The sequence below is a fragment of the Astyanax mexicanus genome, chromosome 17, assembly GCF_023375975.1.
Source record: "Astyanax mexicanus isolate ESR-SI-001 chromosome 17, AstMex3_surface, whole genome shotgun sequence".
In the NCBI taxonomy this organism is placed as follows: domain Eukaryota; kingdom Metazoa; phylum Chordata; class Actinopteri; order Characiformes; family Acestrorhamphidae; genus Astyanax; species Astyanax mexicanus.
In genome coordinates this window covers 47,778,528-47,798,149 of record NC_064424.1, presented here as the reverse complement: position 1 = coordinate 47,798,149, position 19,622 = coordinate 47,778,528, and the positions used below count along the sequence as shown (strand labels likewise).

Below are 19,622 nucleotides of genomic sequence, written 5' to 3'. Positions count from 1 at the left end.
ACTTGATTAATCACAGTGCTCTCGCGCTCTCCACATGCTTAGCAGGCGCGAGAGGCGTCGGGCCGCGCGGGATTAAACGCAGAACTGTTTGAAATCCTCTCGCTAATCCCCCCACCCTCTAAAAAAAGCAGAGAGCTCTCAAACGAGAGTGTTTACCTTTTGTCTTTTTCACGCAAATCACAAGATTACACTGAATTACTTGGGACCCCCTGTGCCGAGAGACTGTCCGCTAAATGCTAATTGTTAGCGCTTCTGTTTTCAGGAGCACAACATGCCTAGCTCATGGAGACGCTATTTTAACACCATCACCATCCACCCCTATCCATCTACCACATCCTCCTCCATCCACCTCAATTCATCTCCACCTTCATCAAACTCCCTTCATCCGTATTCACCTCCATCCACCCCTATCTAACCCATCTTTACCTCCATCCATCTACCCCATCCTCCTCCATCCACCTCAATTCCTCTCCACCCTCATCAAACTCCATCCATCCCTATCTACCCCATCTTTACCTGCATTCATCCCATTCATCTACCTCTATCCATCCATCTCCACCTCCATCCAAGACCTTAGTCAACAATGTTAATGTTAATGTGTTTTTCAAAATTAAAACCTATTTGATACAAAATCTTCAGTATTCAGTGATATATATATATATTTAGTATATGGGTGGAGTTAAGTAAAGTGTACACTACATTAAGCGTTTGTGTGTGTGTGTGTGTGTGTGTGTGTGTGTGTGTGTGTGTGTTTGTATGTGTGTTTGTGCAGTGGATTCGTGCACCATGTCCGAGTATAATAAGCTGAAGAGCATGCTGCTGGACATGCAGCCCACAGGCCTGACCACAGCCGACGACACCACGGCAACCACCATGGAGCAGAAGAGGAGCCTGGTGGACACCATGTTTAAATACCTGGATCTGAACGGTGACGGGCGTCTGAGCGGTGAAGAGCTCGCCCAGGTAAAGCTTTAATATAATGTGTTTTATATTTAGTTTAGTACAGAAAACACTGGAATCTCTTTCAGCTCCAGATCTCCTGAGGAAACGCTGTTTAATACAGGGATAGTTGTGTATTTGGTTTATTAAACGATTCTGAATAACACACTAAAATCAGTGTATTCAGAGTCATTTAATAAACCAAATACACAACTATCCCTGTATTAAACAGCGTTTCCTTCAGGCAGCGTTTTTACACATTTTACACATATTTAAAACATTTCACTGACACTTCATTTTTGTTAACGTTCTGTTTTATATGTAACGTTGCATCAAATCTCTGACCAATAAAATGAGGAGTAGTTTTTGATATTTAACCTGCAGGTAACCAGCAGTCAGCAGTTGGCAAGATTAAGATCAGTTTTATATTAGATACAATTTTAATTGAACAAATTAATTAAAATAAAATATGTACAGAACATATAATAATATATACAAAATTATATTCAGACGTGTGAAGACATTTAGTTTTAATTTACCTAATAATACAGTGTTTTTCACTTTTTCATTCTGCAGTTGGACCTTTTTTTACGTTTGTTGAGTAATATATATATATTTTTTTTTTACCAAACAAACGCTCCTTTATACCCAATCACAGCTCTCACCTGTTTCTTATTAATCTGGTCACCTGTGGAATGCTCCACACAGGTGTTTTTTGAGCATTATCCAACATGTTCAGAATGAGTGAACATTAAATATCTTGTCTTGTCTAGTGAATTTGATTAATTATAGATTGAAAAGGATTTTTTTATATCATCGTATTCTGTTATTATTTATATTTTACTCAACGTCCCAATGAACACGGCAGGAAAGAGTAAAAATGAGGTTTAAAATGCTGTTTATTTAAATATTTCTCGGCTGATTTCAGTATAAACCGGATGGATCTCGCTCCATTTCAGCTCCTACTTGCTGTCAATTGCATGAAGCACCGAACTCAGACTGAAAGTGATGTAATTGACTCTGCCTCAGTGCTCTCAATGATAGATTGCATTCCATGATTAATGGCTTTTATTCATTAATTAGAAGAAGACACCAGCTGAGAGGAGACTCTGTAGCTCCTCCAGTCCAGCAGAATCATTTTTTCAGGCGGTTTTTAAGGTGGAATTGTAGATTCTGCTGGTCTGAGGCTGAATCTGGTCTCTGGTTTTCAGATCTCTATGAAGGAACATTTGGAGGAGAGTTTGTTGGAGTGCACCATGCAGGACCTGCTGCGGTACGACGACTACAACAACGACGGCGTCCTCACCCTGCAGGAGTTCTACACCGCCTTCCGTGAGTTACCCCACCGTTAAAAAAGCCCCACTAGGTGTTTATAAGCATATATATATATATTTTTTTGGTACCACTTTAAAATAAGACTACCTTTATAAAGGGTTTATAAATGATCTACAATTAGTTTATTAATGGTTACTTATTAGGTTGTAAATGCCTTAAACATCATTAATAATCAGTTATAACGCATATGTAGAAAGGGCATCATGGGTTTCACTATTCACTCAGATCCACCTGCAGAAACACTTTATTCTACAAAAGAAACTACAGAAAAATACTGAGGATCATACTGTAGATCAATTTTCATCCTGTCTTATATCACCTTTAAACGGACGAGGATATCACAGATTTTCTTCTACAGCTGCAGCAGTTAAATGACCTACCCTTTATTAAATGGTTGTAAAGCTATTTTAATCTGTTGTAAACACACACTGGTGGGACACACTAGTATAATCAATGTCATTCATTATAGACCTAGCGTTAGCTTTTAACCTTTCCTTGCTCTAGAGTCTACCTTCCACTAAAGTCTACTTGTTCTTGTTGTTTGCACATGGAACTCTTCCTCAACCTTGACTGTGAGGGGAAGGCATTCATTCAAACTATAGACAGAACTCGACATTTTAAAATGAATTTAAATCTTTAAATCTCCTTGTGTCTCTGTGTTCGGCTCTTGCTCTAGAGGAAGGGTTTATCCTTTTAAGCCATGTTTCCGAATTCTCTCAGACCTGCTCTTATTGTTGGAGTCTGGTGGGTTGGTAAATTGATTTAATGATTTTATTTTATTTTTATTGAAGGTTTCTTTTTTCACTGTTTGTCACTTTCATGCGCAAAACTCTTAAAATTATTAAACTTTTGCAAAACAAAACTGTCAAAAAATTCTTGGAATATTGGATTTAATGGGTCAAAATAAACCAAATGCACAAAACCACTGTTGAGTCTTTGGGTTTGAGGTCAGATTAATGCAGATTAAAGGTTGAAGTCTGGTAGATGCTTCATGCTACACAGTTCATCAAGTTCTTTAGAAATGTTTGGAAAGCAAAAACAGAAGAACACAAGAGCAGAAGAACAGAAGAGCAGAAGAGTTGAACCGATCCATTAGTGCATTACTGCAGTTTAGTGCCATTAGGTCTCGTCCGGCTCAGACCAGATTATCCTCAATCAGCTCTGCAGTAATTGTGATTTTTTTTCTGTAAAGGTTGGCGTCATTATCTCAGTCTGCACAGCTTGCTCCATCTCTGTGGGAACCTGGTTATTTGGCCTAATAATATCTAATCATGGCTCCTCTGACGGTATTTCAGTGTTTCTGGCTGAGAACTGGAGGGAGAAAACCTCTCAGCGCCACCAAACACAAAGACCCTTCACTCGATCCTCTCCAGAACCTTAAACATTACTACAAACTAGAGCTGCAACGATTAATCGATATAATCGTCAGTGTAGATTATTTAAATTTGTCGACTACAAAATATTTATTGTTGATTAATGGTTAATTTGTAACAGTATCGTATTACACGTTAAAGTGCTGGAGACAGAAGAAACTTGATCTGTGTCTCCAAAAGCGTCCAAACAAACACAACAGATTACATTAGGGGTGTGACGAGACACTAATATCACGAGACGAGACACGATACTGGGTTCACGAGAACGAGACGAGATTTAAAAAAAATACATTTTAAAGAAAACGTCAAAAATGAAAAATGGCTTGAAAACTAGAGTTTTATTTGGCAAAATCATATAACGCAAACTTAACAGACTGGTTTCTCTCACACATTGATTCTATAAGAAATTGATTCTACATAACCAGTCATATTAAGACTATGCTTGAAGTGAAACAGAGACAGAACATGTTTTTAAATACAGTACAGAGCTAAGGGATTAGTACAGCTGTCTATGAAACAGTCAGGTGTAGGATTTATTTACAGTATTTATATATGGTTTGAGTCTTGTTGGTCACTCTGTTACCGTTTATTGTTTCCACTGGAGCCAAAATGCAGCCAGATATACAACTTAGAAAAGTAGCAGAAGCATCTTCTATACAAATACCTGAATTTTCCTCTTCTGCTGAGAGCTGCTCTCACTGCTCAGCCACCACACTCACTGCTATCACTACTGGGTTGCCAGATCCCTCTTAAAAAGTCCACACTAAACTGTTTTTATCCCGAGAGACAGGTTTAAGCTCAACGAGAAATATCATCACGTTTTAATCGCGCGAGATCTCGTCACACCCCTATCGATTACATATTTATTCACTAAATATCAGAATTTTAACAACATGTGGACATTTAAATGCCTTTTAAATCTCATATTTAGCTGTTTTTCTGTTGTTTTTAGAGATGGAGGACACGGCAGAAATAATCGTTGAATAATCAATTAGTTGCAAAATAATCATTAGTTGCAGCCCTGCTACAAACCTCTGCAGTAGAAATCACTCAGTGAAGGAGTGAAGTGATATAAATCAGCCGTTAATGTGAACACGTCTCTGATTGTAAGATTCGAAGCTAAGTGGAGAAAAAGGCGGCGGCTCGTTTAACGTGGCCACTCATTAAGTGCAGTAATGGAGGGTTTAAGAGGTTTCTTGTTGCCATTAAACAGATTTTGAGTTTCAGCTGGCAGATGGGTGATGGTCTCAGCACCAGTGACTCCTACATCATAGATGTTTAACTAGGAAGTGAAGAGCTGAAGAGGGACCAATAAAAAGGATGCTGGTCAGGCACTGCTGAAGGTTAAGTGCTGTGATTGGACGGGAAGAGGAAAAGCTTGAACAGGGTTTTCTCCAGAGCGTCTCACTGACCCGAGTGGAGACACTCAGGTGTTGGACATATGTGAGACGTCCCTGAGGAGAGCCGGATTGTCCTGTGGGTCATTTAAGCTCTACAGACTCCTTTAAAACCTGCAGCGCGAGAGGAAGCAGCTGTTTCTGCTGGGAGGAAAATAATAGAGCTGAAAACTATCAGTGATTTTCTGTGGATCACTATTAGATTTAAGGGGGAATTCAGTGGAGATCTTTCTTTTTCTCTCTATTTTCTTTCTATTACGCTTTTCCTTTCATTTCTCATCTGTAAATATTTCTAAACCGCAGTCACATACACTTACAGCACCAATATATCAAACACATCACCGTTCTACTCTGTACTCTGTAATCTTACTTACTCTTACTGAGACTCAGAAAAACAAGATTTTAAAATTTAAGTCTTTCTTTCAGATACTTGTCAAAGTTTCATGGTTGAAAGAAACTTAGAAACTATAGATATAGATAGGTTTTTAGATGTTTAGAAGAGTTCTAGTTAAAACACTAGTTAAAAATAAAAATCCACTCCAGGGTTTTGTTCTAACTGCTGCGGCTCAGCCAACAAAACTCCGCCCTGGGTGGATTTTTTCTTTCTGGACCTGGACTCTACCCACCTCTGTGTGTAACTACAGGTTTAAATAGGATCTCCGGTGGGTTTGGTGTTTTACAGAGACTCTAAGACTAGATCAGTGGCTGAACTGCACTTAGCAGGGCATTATTACACATGTTATAAAGTAATATATAACATTGTAAAGACTGTTATTAGTGCTAAAATGTCTTTATATGTTGATATGTTTGCATGTATAAATATTTATGAGCATGATCCGATATCCACAAAAAAACAGCTCACATGGAATTCATTCATTCTAGAGAAAAACTTGTCATTTTTAAATTGAAATACAAAAAAAACAATGGAATGAAATTGTTTTCATGCAAGAATATATAAGACTTTTAGGACCACCTCCTGTTCCTGCAGATGCATGTAGACTCTATCAGACAGAAAAACAAGATAACTGAAGTCCTATCGGCACCCTGTGGGGACGCACGGGATATTTGGCAACTGAAAATATTCAGCGTTAAAGTGTTAATTGAAAAGAATAATTTATACTGAATAAAGAGTAACTCATTATAAGCCGTACTACAGAGTTTCTTCATCATTACTATGATTTTTTTATTTTTCAGCAGTGGCTGCCGGCCCACTCCGCTGAAATATTAAATACTTTTAAATTGTAGTTTTGTAATTTATTTTACTTTGAAAATCATAGAAAAATATGTAAATTATTCAATAGTGAAGAAAGTGGTGAATTTGATGAAAACTAGTGAAAAACGTGTGCAGAATTCAGTAGATAAATCACGCTTTTATTTAGTTTCTAATTTTCTCCTGTTTTCTCACCATTCAGATGAACCCGACACCAGGAGCGTGAAGAGCTTGCACGACTTAAACGTGTGAAAGATATAAACTAATTATCACACAGATCAGGAGCAGGAGAGACACACGCTGATACGGTTTTAACAGTGTTAACAGTTTATTAATAAAGGTGATAAAAAAGGGCATATAAGAAGCATTAAGGGTCAATAAGAATGAGGCAACATCAAGAAACATCACACCAGGAAGTAGAGGAGCAAGAGAATTACGGCTCGGTCGACAACTAAAAAAACAAGCAAAAAGGGAAAACAGAAATACAGAAACGGATCAAACAGAAAAAGCCAAGAAACAAAGAGAAACGTATTGTAGAAGAGTGAGAGAGGGAGCCTAGATTTAATACTCAACAACAATGAGAGCAAACTGAGGGGTATCTATATTCACAGTCCAGGTGCTAACAATCAAAAGCCAGGTGAACGGAAACGCTGAAGTGTCACATGATCTGATGAGTTGAGTTGTGACACTGATTTAGCCTTTTATATCATTTGAAAAAAAATTGTCCTAATCGGCTGATGTTTTTAATAAATGAGGAATTTGTTCTGTAAAAATTGTAGATTTAAATTCTGAATGAAATAATAAAAGTATAATGAGAAAGATTTTTATGCTGACTGTCGATTTTGCTGGTTTTAATGGGCAAACTCTTATCATTAACAAATCCTCAGTTGGAACCAAAGTCAATGGAGCCGGTGGTTTTCAGTGACTTTGGGAAGCTCTATTCTGATTGGATGTTGAAAGTCATGTCTCACTGTCATCACTAGTGATAGGGGGAGTCGTAATGAGTGGCCGTGTAAATTGTGGTGAAAATGTTCAAAAATTTTAAATAAAATTATATATATATATTTTTTCACAAATTCTTTCATCTTTAATCATTATTAGTCATTGAAATGCACCAAACTACACCAAATGCTGTTAGCATAATGGAGCCAAAGTCACTGTATTCTGATTGGATGTCAGTGAAAGTCATGTGCCACTGTTCATTTACATAAAGCTCAACATAGAGCTCGACTTAAACATTAAAAACTGAATTCACTCACTCGTTCAGAGCTGCTGACTCTTATTTATTAACAGTAAGCGAGTTTCGGTCGCCGTGTGGTTTTGGGTGTTAGCGGTTTACACGCTAGGTTTTGGAACTTCAGTAAAAGTTAGTAAAGTTTAACCCCTCTCTCTCTCTCTCTCTCTCTCTCTCGCGCTCGGCGGAGGACAGGTTCGTGTCTTCTCTAAGCGATTGTTCTTTGTATCTTCAGCATGAAAGGCTCAGTCTCTGTGATAAATTGTGAGCATCTGTGGTTTGGGCGATGTCGCTTGGTTAATTGCGGCTCGTCAGAGCGGCGCTTCAGGCTTTTAAAGCGCTCGGGTCTTTCTGTCGGCTCAGACACGCCGCCGCGTTCCTGTCCTTTTAAGCCTCCACCTGTCCTCATAGCGTGTCCGCCGCGGCCGGTCGCGGACAAACAGCTGTCGCGCCGAATAAAGCTTGTTAGTGGTTTGGTTCTGCATGCCGTCTTGTTGGGAACACGTCGTCATAGCAACAGTGGAAGTCAGTGTAATCTTTGTATAATCTCGGCACAATGCAGCAGACGGCGGAGCACCGGGAGGAGGACTGGAGGGAGCGTTTATGAGCGTTCGCTGTTCGGACGCGACGTTCCTGAAGGGGGTTTTCGGTTTAAAACGTACCGACTGTGAGTCTCTTTCAGACGACGACGGCCTCCTTAATGCCTGATCCTAAAATACAGCATTTTAATTCATCTTAACTAATGTTAAAAACGTGAGAGACCCCCTACATAAAAACAGAAATAGAGAAACCGGTCAAACAAAAAAAGCCAAGAAACAAAGAGAAATGTGTTTCAGAAGAGCAGGAGAGGGAACCTACATTCAATACTCAACAACAGTGGAAGCAAACTGAGGGGTATCTATACTAATAGTCCAGGTGCTAACGATCAAAAGCTAGCCAAACCGGAACATGAAAACATCTTTCGTCACTGGTTCGAATACCCGTCATGCAGCTCACCATCAGCTGCCGGAGCCCCGAGAGAGAGAACACAGTTGGTCTTGGGGGTACAGTACAGTAGATGGCGCTCTCTCTTTACCCTCATCACTCCTTGGTTGATGTTTATAGATAAATAACTAACAAATAATAAAGAACACATATATTTATCATTTTATTTGGATACAAACTTTGAATTAAAATATGGATCTCCTGAAAATAATATCTTTTTTTAATTCTCTGTAATTCTTAGGCAAATAATAATGCATCATATTTTCAAAACAGTACACAGATGAGATATAGAGGTATATACAGTATTTACAGCATCTGTTACTCACTGATGTTTATTACAGGAAGCCATCATCAGTTTACTGCATTTAATCTGAGTGGAAAAAGCAGAAATCTGGAGATACTGAATCCTGGAAGATCACAGGCAGTGGCATTAATCAGAATGATATAAGATAAACCAAAATAATAAATAATGAATAAATATATTGTGATATAAATATTGACTATATTGTCCAGCACTAACTGTTCCTGACTTTTCCCCTGAGTTTCCCCACTTCCTCGGTTTGGGGCGTCGCTTATAATTTCCAGCTCTTTTGCTGAAGTTTTTCTGGGTGAAGCTGTTTTTAATATTAATTGAAATTAAAACTTTTGGGTGTTATGGTGGCTCTGCAGGTACCGCGTTGGTGCCACACAGACCGTGGGCCCGGGGTTGTGGGTTCTGTGAGAAGTTTTTCCTTTAGGTTCTTCTCTTTCCTCTTACCTCCCAAAAACACATTTTTGGCTATGCTAAATTTCCCCCAGGGTTTGAGTTTGTGAGCGGATGATTGTGTTTGGGAGTCTGAGATGGACGGGCGCTCTGTCCACAGGGTGTTCCTGCATTTCACTCAGTGTTTCTGGGTTAACTCCAGACCTGCCGTGACTGGGAAAAAAGGAGCATGAGAAAACTGATGGATAAAACTGAAACAGTGCCTCAGAAGAGCCCTTTCCACACACACACACACACACACACACAGAATATATACTGTATATATATATATATATATATACAACTCTGGAAAAAATGAAGAGAGCACTTCAGTTTCTGAATCAGTTTCTCTGATTTTGCTATTTATAGGTTTATGTTTGAGTAAAATGAAATTTATTCTATAAACTACAGACAACATTTCTCCCAAATTACAAATAAAAATATTCTCATTTAGAGCATTTATTTACAGAAAATGAGAAATGACTGAAATAACAAAAAAGATGCAGAACTTTCAGACCTCAAATAATACAAAGAAAACAAGTTCATATTCATAAAGTTTTAAGAGTTCAGAAATAATCAATATTTGGTGGAATAATCCTGGTTGGTTTTTAATCACAGTTTTTTTCATGCATCTTGGCATCATGTTCTCCTCCACCAGTCTTACACACTGCTTTTGGATAACTTTATGCTGCTTTACTCCTGGTGTAAAAATTCAAGCAGTTCAGTTTGGTGGTTTGATGGTTTGTGATCATCCATCTTCCTCTTGATTATATTACAGAGGTTTATAATTTTTTTTTCAGAACTATATACTTATAGACTCAGTGGTTATGGTTGAATTCTGCTATTTGAAAGCTTTAATTGGTGTAAAGGCTAACACTCCATTTACAGCAGTTCCTGAATGCAGTGGTTTATAGGCGTCACCGTTTACCTTCATTATCCGCACCGGGAGATTTGTGGAAAAGCCTTTCCTGCCAAAAAATGCTTTCCCAAAGGTTTTTTTAGTTTTTTTTGTGCACCAGTTCCGCACCTTGGTATGCATCCACGCCCTGAAGCCGGCGCTGCGCTGGTCCCGGGGCTTCCGGCGCACGCTGAGCCTCGGCTGGAGGCCGCCGGCTGTTAACATCGCAGCATGTGGTCTTCTTTTATCTGGGGTTTCCGGCTCAGGGGCCGCAGCTAGGAAATAATTCATTACCACGCCTCCGCCGACTCCGCCGACTCCGCCGCTCCTCACCACGACCCTCCGCTCCTCTCCCACTTCAAACAAGCGCTTCAGAAGAAACGCAGAAGAGTTAAACTCATCCCCCGACTCTGGCAGTCCGGAGACCGGCGCGGCGTAAAGGCTGGAGTCGGCCTCTCTGATCCGTCCCTGGCGTCTCCGTATTGTGCAGAGTTGTGAGATGGGTATTCAGAGATTCAGATTTTCACGGCTTAAAAGCGTTGATTTCCTTCCTGTAAAAGCGCTGAGGATCTGTGAAAGCGCAGGAGCGGCAGTAATGCGGCTTCAGCTGGAGTAGATTTGTAGTTTGTAATTTGTGGTTACGTTACAGACGCAGCAGTTCTCCTGCAGACGCCTGGAGATTCATCTTCCTGAGATGATGATAATGAGCCTGCTGATAGTCGGTGCATTACTGTTAGCTCCCAAAGATAACATTACACTCAACCTACCAACAACGCTGAATAAATCATACTGAATATAAATCAGACCGTACTGTAGAGCGCGGCGCTAAGTGCGCTAAAATCACAGGAAGCCACAGTGTAGCACTTCTGATAAACATGATAAACCTGAAGCATCGGATAAAAAATACCAAATAAGGAAATATGATATAATATCGGGAGAGAATCTGGAGTTTACTAGACATACAGTAGTAGAATTAATTATGCATGTCCAATTACAACACTGAGCCTCTATTTACTCGACTTATTGTTATTAAGTAACAAGTAGTCCTGTATACATACTCTTAATATTTAGTAAAATGTATTTTCTTTTATAATATTTGACACAATTTAAAGCAATAACTCAATAGAAGGAGAAGCAGTGAGTTGGTGTAATGTCTAAAAGGCCAAAAGTTTGGACACAGCTTCTCTTTTTCAGTGCGTTTTCTTTATTATCATGATTATTTACATTGTAGATTCTCACTGAAGCATCAAAACTATGAATGAACACATGTGGAGTTTTATGTACTTAATAAAAAATGAGCTGAACCTCCACAGTCACCGGACCTGAACCTAATCTAGATCCAGGTTTGGGGTGAGCTGGAGCACAGAGTGAAGAAGACAAAGGAGCAACAAGTGCTAATAAACACCTCTGGGAACTCCTTCCTTCAAGACTGTTGGAAAACTTTTCATTTCAGGTGGCCACCTCTTAAATGAAGCTTATTGAGAGAACGATGCCAAGAGTGTGCAAAGCAGTAATCAGAGCAAAGGGTGCTATTTTAAATAAACTAGAATATAAAACATGTTCTTTTATCTTTTATTAAGTACATAAAACTCCACGTGTGTTCATTCATAGTTCTGATGTTTCAGTGAGAATCTACAATGTAAATAATCATAAAAATAAAGAAAACGCACTGAAAAAGAGAAGGTGTGTCTAAAGTTCTGATCTGTACTGTATATACTCTAAATATTTAGTAAAAAGTAATTCTAGAGAAGGAGACGTAAAGTGTAAAATATATTACCTATTTTTATTGTAAAACGAGTCCTAAAGTGTATTCCCAGAATAAAACAAATACTAATTTAAACATAAAATGCGTTCGTGTCATTATCATTAAAAACACCATTAGTGCACCATTCTAAAATAAAATCAGTAAAATAACAGAAATGATGTAAAATTTACATACACATATAACGCAGGCAGAGTTTCATGGAGGAACAATTGGAGTTTTTATTTTGAGTAGTTGAGTTTGTTGTCTTATGGTGGAAATAGTGGACAGTGCTATATTTTGTTTTATATGTTGATTTTCAGTTTTAAAAAGATATTAAAGCATTAAATATAATCATATTCTGCTGCATCTGTGTGGAAATGAACATTTTGATTAATAACATGCAAAATTCTGCTCTTGTTCTGAATCATTTCTTCATTTTTGCCACTAAAACGAACCTAAAAAAACACTCATCCCCTCTCAGCTGCTGCTGCTGCTGGTGTTGTGTGTTTATGGGATGCTGGTGAACTGTATGTTTGGAGTCGTGTGGACAGATTGCATCACTATTCCCGGGATTAGTACAGCAGCAGTATCTGGTACAGTACTGTATCCCAGTGTAAAAAAATCTGTTAATAAACAAGTTCCCGCTCTGTAAAACCTCTTCCTGCTTCTCTTTATAACCCGAGTCAGTGTTCCTCTGCTCTGCAGCGCTCGGCCGGCTCTTTTAACAGGATATTGATCAGGACACACTGTCCCCAGCCTCGCTAATCTGTCCCTGTCCAACACAGGAGGCACAATAGCAGCTGATTGCAGCCCAACAGTGTGGAGGACGGAGGACAAGAGCTTCTCCTGTCCTCAGATGGAGCAGATGGAGAGGATGGAGCTCTGTGTGGTTCAGCAGGAGGAGGTGGAGTTGATTTTTTTTATTTTTAGTTTAATACATAATTTAAACAGACAGATTGTCCCTTACACTCAGACTCCTCACTTAAATCCATCAGAGAATGACTTTATTAAATATTTATTATTTTTACTCACAAATGGATGTATTAATAGTACAGTTGAAGCTCAGACTCAAACATAAACCTATAAATAGCAAAATCCGGGAAACTGATTCAGTGCTCTCTTTATTTTCAACAAGTCGAGACTGTGATGTAACAGTTTTGGGGGTTTGATATTGGCTTGTTTTCTAGTTGTTCCAGTTGTTCAGTTTGGGTTCTGTTAGATGTTGAATTATTTATTATTTTTGAAGGGGGAACAGCAGCACTTGAGCTTCACAGTCTCTGAGCTTCATCTCTGTGTTCTGAACTTTGTGCTGCAGCAACAGTTTTACCAGATTATTTGTTAGAATTTGTAGTTTTTATGAAATCAGTCTGGATTTTAGCTGAGAATCAGAGTCTGAGAATTGTGTAATAGACTGTTTTGCTCACACGGCTCGTGTTTTTGCAGTGAATGCTGTTCAGTTATTGGTTAAGCTGTTTTGCGCAGCGTTTTTCTATTTTTCGAGCCGGCTGTTTTTTTGCGAGTTGATTTTCTGAACATTCTGCGTTTCTGAAAAATTGAGCAGATAATAGACAGAGCGTCGTCCTCTCCGTCCATCTCCCCGTCTCCCTGTCTCCCTGTCTCCTCGTCTCCTCGTCTCTCAGCAAAAAAAAAGAGAAAAAAAAAACATAATGTCATCTTCAAACACGTTGCTATGGCAACAGAATGACACTAAGATGACTTGTGTGCTGGCGCTGAATAAGTGTAAGCCGGGCCGGAGCGAGGGCTCTGATTGGCTCTGGGAGAACATGCTGGTCTGATTGAGATGATGGCTTATTGTTGTGAGGATGTGGTGGGAATGTGTTGCTTTAAACACGGCTGAGTATCTTTTATAAAGCCTATAATAATAATAATAATAATAATAATAATAATAATAATAATAATCCTAGATTTTAAGAAGGTGTTAAAAGCGATTACTTTAGTATTGATTCAGTTAAATAAAAATGTCATTATATATTTAAAGGTGACTGTTTCGATGTGATGCCCACATTAAAAGTGAGTAACAAGATAATCAGTGATGGTCTGAGACAATAGATTTAAAAATTAGATTAAGAAACTTCCTTTTGTGTCTTTTTTAAATCAGAAGATGAATCTCTGGAGTAAAGTTTTTTGGAGGACATTAGAAACTGGATTAATATAAAGATTAACATTTCTTCCTTTGATGTTGAAAGTGTTGTATTTTATCAGGGAACACTTAAGTTCAGATTTATCTGATGCCATAAATATAATATTAAAAACCACATTAATCACTGCAGAAAGTGAAGGAGTAATACACCATTTATATATATAATATAATATAATAAATATAATAAATCAGTTTTAGGACATCAGAAAGCCCACTTACCTATTCAGAAGACCCACCCTACAGACGATCACCTCCACCCATAGGTGGCGCTATAACAAACCCAGCATGTTTATTGTAACCAAGTAAAAAAATGTGAATCAAAAAACAGAACAGTTTAAGTTACAGCTGAGATTAAAAACTGAAATTTCACCTTATAAAATCAATAGAACAACACTTTTAATGCAGATAAAATAATATACACTATCATTTATGTTTTATTATTGTAGTTTAGTAACTAAATAACTGCAGTTATTCCCATTTTTACATTTTTCCCCCACTCTGAAGTTCTGATCACATATTGATGGTGCTGATGTTTCTGTAATAACACAGATCAGAGTGTGTAATTATTCTCCCGTTTCACACTATTATTGTTATTATTAATAATACGCTGCCTGTTGACAGCAGAGCTGCTCATAAATGTTCATGTTGCTGCAGAACTGCTGCACCACCCCGTTCCACTACAGCCGTGAGACTGCAGGAAATATAAACACATGTAAATACATTCAGAATAATAATCACAATACAACATTAAACACATCACACTTTTATCATTTAATTTAAAAAAAACTCATGTAGAACTTGATGAAGCATCTTAAACATGTTGGGATGCTAAAATAAAAGCATGAGAAAGTAATTAGTAATTACTTTAATTTAATTAATTTTGTAATTACTCATAAAAACAGCAGCAATAGGAGTGATTTTGTACTGTACTGATCCTGTAGTGGAAATATTTTTATATATAATATATATATATATTACTATTCTGTGTTCAAATTAATCTTAATAAATTTCAAATAAATTTTTCACCTTTATCTTAATCAAGTTCAAAATTTTTATTTGCAGTGTCCCAACTTAATACGTTACCATATTAGCATTGGAATCAAAATATATACAGCTCTGTAAAAAATGAAGAGATCACTTCAGTTTCTGAATCAGTTTCTCTGATTTTACTATTTATAGGTTTATGTTTGAGGAAAATGAACATTGTTGTTTTATTCTATAAACTACAGACAACATTTCTCCCAAATTCCAAATAAAAATATTCTCATTTAGAGCATTTATTTACAGAAAATGAGAAATGACTGAAATAACAAAAAAGATGCAGAACTTTCAGACCTCAAATAATGCAAAGAAAACAAGTTCATATTCATAAAGTTTTAAGAGTTCAGAAATAATCAATATTTGGTGGAATAACCCTGGTTGGTTTTTAATCACAGTTTTAATTTCATGCATCTTGGCATCATGTTCTCCTCCACCAGTCTTACACACTGCTTTTGGATAACTTTATGCTGCTTTACTCCTGGTGTAAAAATTCAAGCAGTTCAGTTTGGTGGTTTGATGGTTTGTGATCATCCATCTTCCTCTTGATTATATTCCAGAGGTTTTTAATTTGGTAAAATCAGAGCAACTCAAGAGAGCTCTCTTATTTTTATTATCAAAGCTGTAAATATATAAAATCCCAGTACGCGAGGTTTTCAGAGGAAAGGTGTGTATGTGTGTGATTGTGTGTTTGTTATAGTTTGATCCTCACTGAGGGGAGGAGGGTTTGTGCTGGTTTTTAGTTTATTGCTCTGCTGATGGTTTGCAGGCGTTTCTGCTGGAATGAAAGGGTCTCCTGAAGCGAGAGGTAGAGAGGACATTTCTCTTCTTATTGCTGTTTTTATTTCCGAGGGCTTGAAAATGTAGTGTTTCCTCACCCTCTCTAAACCAGAGAACAGCCTCTCAGTCCGAATCCTCTGATCAGATAACTGATCTAATTCCCTTCAGCGTGCTGTACTCTATTCTACTCTATTCTATTCTATTCTATTCTACTCTATTCTATTCTATTCTACTCTATTCTATTCTACTCTATTCTATTCTATTCTATTCTATTCTACTCTATTCTATTCTACTCTATTCTATTCTATTCTACTCTATTCTATTCTACTCTATTCTATTCTATTCTACTCTATTCTATTCTATTCTACTCTATTCTATTCTACTCTACTCTATTCTATTCTACTCTATTCTATTCTATTCTACTCTATTCTACTCTATTCTATTCTACTCTATTCTATTCTACTCTATTCTATTCTATTCTATTCTATTCTATTCTACTCTATTCTATTCTACTCTATTCTATTCTATTCTACTCTATTCTATTCTACTCTATTCTATTCTATTCTACTCTATTCTATTCTATTCTACTCTATTCTATTCTATTCTACTCTATTCTACTCTATTCTATTCTACTCTATTCTATTCTATTCTACTCTATTCTATTCTATTCTATTCTACTCTATTCTATTCTATTCTATTCTACTCTATTCTATTCTATTCTATTCTATTCTACTCTATTCTACTCTATTCTATTCTACTCTATTCTATTCTATTCTATTCTATTCTATCCGTCCACACAAGAGTTTCACCACAAACACCTGATTTACACGCGTCCTGTGCTTTTGATCACCATTGCATTTTACATTGATCATTTTTTTGCTTATTTTAAGTATTTAACATGCATATTTTAACTGAAATATTTTTACAGAGCATCAAGAAATCTCTAAACTCAACTTTTGTTGATGTTTATGAGGATGTATCACTGAACATTATATACATATAACATATACACATTCTACAGCTTTTTCTTTTAATTTATGCTCTGTATTTATTTATTTATTTGTTTGTTTGTGTCTTTATAGTTCCTTCTTTTTTCTTTCTTTGTTTTTATTTATATTTTTTATTTATTTTTGCATTGTTTTTCATGTTCAATTTTTCATCATTTCCACACAATATTTGCACCTCGGTGGGAGAGGCGCCAACTTGTTAAAACATAAAATAGGTGTTAATTGAATTGATAAATGTATGATATAAATACAGGAATAGTGTTTCAGTAGCTGTGTGTTGCAGCTGTGTGCAATTATTCATATAAAACAACAAACAAGTGAAAGAGAAATCACACACACAATCAGACAACAGCGCACACACACACACAAACACACACACATAAATATATATCACTGCTGTTTTTGTGCTTGGCGTTTGAGTAAATCCATTAGCTGTCACTCTGTAGGAATAAAAACTCATCGATTAGGATTTTATTGAGGATATAATCGGTCTGAATGTTCTAATGGTCCCGTAACTCTTCGTCCTGCAGCTTGTTCTGGTAGCGTAAAGCGCAGGAACAAGCCAAGGTTACGTGTGAAGTGATCAATAATAAGCGCTGCCTCTTTATTGGAGCTTTTAGGGAGGGGATGTAGTTTCAGCAGTGCTTTAAACATTCTGCTCTCCTGCAGCCGGAGATAAAAACTCCTGTTTCAGCTTCATTTTATTAAACTGTTCCCACACGATACCACCACTGCATTACCTTCCTCTCACTTTAGTGATTAACCGTACTGCACTGTGCAGCTTGATTTAGGGCAGCGTGTCAGTGTGTCTTTGCTATCGTAACGACGGGAAAAGTACACCTTGTGCTGCTTAAAACGCACAAAAGTCATGTACTAATTCTCCTATTTAATCATGGGTGTGGTTCATTTTAATTTTGGGCGTAACGTGAAATAATAAACCAATCAGAGTGTCTCTTGCTCATCATTCTCTTTAAGAGTAGATCAGGTGAGCTCTGTCTTTGGTGGATTGCTATTTTAACGGTGCAGCTACCTGGACGTGTCCAACAAACTCTTCTCAGCAGAGGAAACTGAGCTGCTGGTTGACGCTGTGAAGGAGCTCCAGCAGCTCATTTACGGGAACAGCAATGTTATTTTATTTACTATTCTGTTTATTGTTGATGTAAAAGTTTTTCAGAAGACTGAATAACTTTACCATGAAATATAATTATTAAAATCAATAGATAGATATTAGCACAGCCACAGTTTAGCTACTATTTTTCATTTTTTTGGTAATTCTATACTAAAAAAAAAACAAATTCCTGTAACTTTCATTCCTGTTACTCGGAACATAAAAAAGTAATATGAATAGGCTACCGGTAACAGGAATGAGTGCCATGCAGTCAACCATTTCTTTAAAATAAAGACTTTAAGGAATTAGTGGACATGCTTTCAAACACGCTTTTTAAATGTCATATGAGTTTTGTAAACATATTCAGATTAGAAACCTTGCACAAAAATGTAAAGTTGTCTAAGTTAGACCAGTACATGTATTGAATAGTCTAATATATATATATATATATATATATATATATATATATATATATATATATATATATATATATGTGTGTGTTTTTAGAGTTGAAAACAAGTTTAATATGGAAGAGTTACAACAAGCAATTAGCTCCCATTCTGTGGAACGGCCTTTACGCTATAAATAAGAATAAGAAACATGATTTTGTGATGAGTTCGGCAGTATTACATCTCAGATCACAGTTTTTCTTTATATAAAGGCTAAAAACACATCAGTTAAGTCTGATATACAGGACAGTGAACAATTACCTCACTATTAGTGAGCATTAATGCATCAGTGACTCTAAAGCAGCACTAACTGCATGCCCTGCAGAGCCACGCAGCATTTTAATGCAGTGGAGATTGTTATTCATAGCAGCTAAAGCTATATTCAGCTAAAAGTCAATACCTTCACACTCCACTGCGCTCTCTTCCTGTATATTATAATCATCTGTTCCAGAAGAGTTTAAAATTCACCCCGGCCTGATTATTATAAATGCTGAACGAGAGGGATGAGGCTGCACCCACTGGAAATATATAGAAAAATATCCAGAGAAATATACAGATAAATATACTCATAAAAATACAAATAAATATACAGATAAATATCCAGAGAAATATACAGAGAAATATATAGAAAAATATTCTGATAAATATCCTGATAAATATACAGAGAAAAATCCAGAGTGTGTTTTTCCTTCTTTCTGAATTTACTGCTCTTTTACTTCTGTATTCTTTAGGAAAGAATCCGTGTTTCTGTGAATCTGCTGATGTTTGTTTTGGATTATGATCGTTTACAGGTTAAAACTCTGCAGATACTGAGCTCTAAACTTCTCGTGTCTCAGTAAACATTGCTCTGACCCTCAGGCGAGCGATTAATCATGTAATTTGCCCTTCATCTCCCCGCTGGTTAATGTGCTCCGCTGGGAGCGGTGGTGGCGACTGATGCTCAGCACTGTTCTCTCTTTACAAACTGAGGCTGACACTCTGATTGGTCCACTTTCAGCATTTAGCCTCCGGCTTCTGAAATTAATGGCGTCAGGTTTTCTGATGGTCCTGAAGACATGGATAAGAGAGCTTTCACACTGCACTTTATTCTGGTTAAATCAGAATCTGGTTTGTTCTAGGTACAGTTTGGTGCAGGTGTGAATGCAGTAATCACACTCAGGTGTGGAGATTTAGAAGAGGAAAGCGTCTCGGTTTAGACCTGATTTTTCTTGGGTTCTCTTTGG

At 37.2% G+C, this 19,622-nt stretch overlaps 1 protein-coding gene across 1 annotated transcript in view; it reads left to right on the top strand.

Moving 5' to 3' along the window:
- The window catches only part of fstl4 (follistatin-like 4), a 142,253-nt gene that overhangs the window by 94,336 nt on the left and 28,295 nt on the right, over positions 1–19,622 (top strand). The window contains exons 5-6 of the mRNA XM_022676692.2: positions 773–963; positions 2,151–2,271. Coding sequence (XP_022532413.2) covers positions 773–963; positions 2,151–2,271 — 312 coding nt within the window. The remainder of the gene's footprint in view (positions 1–772; positions 964–2,150; positions 2,272–19,622) is intronic.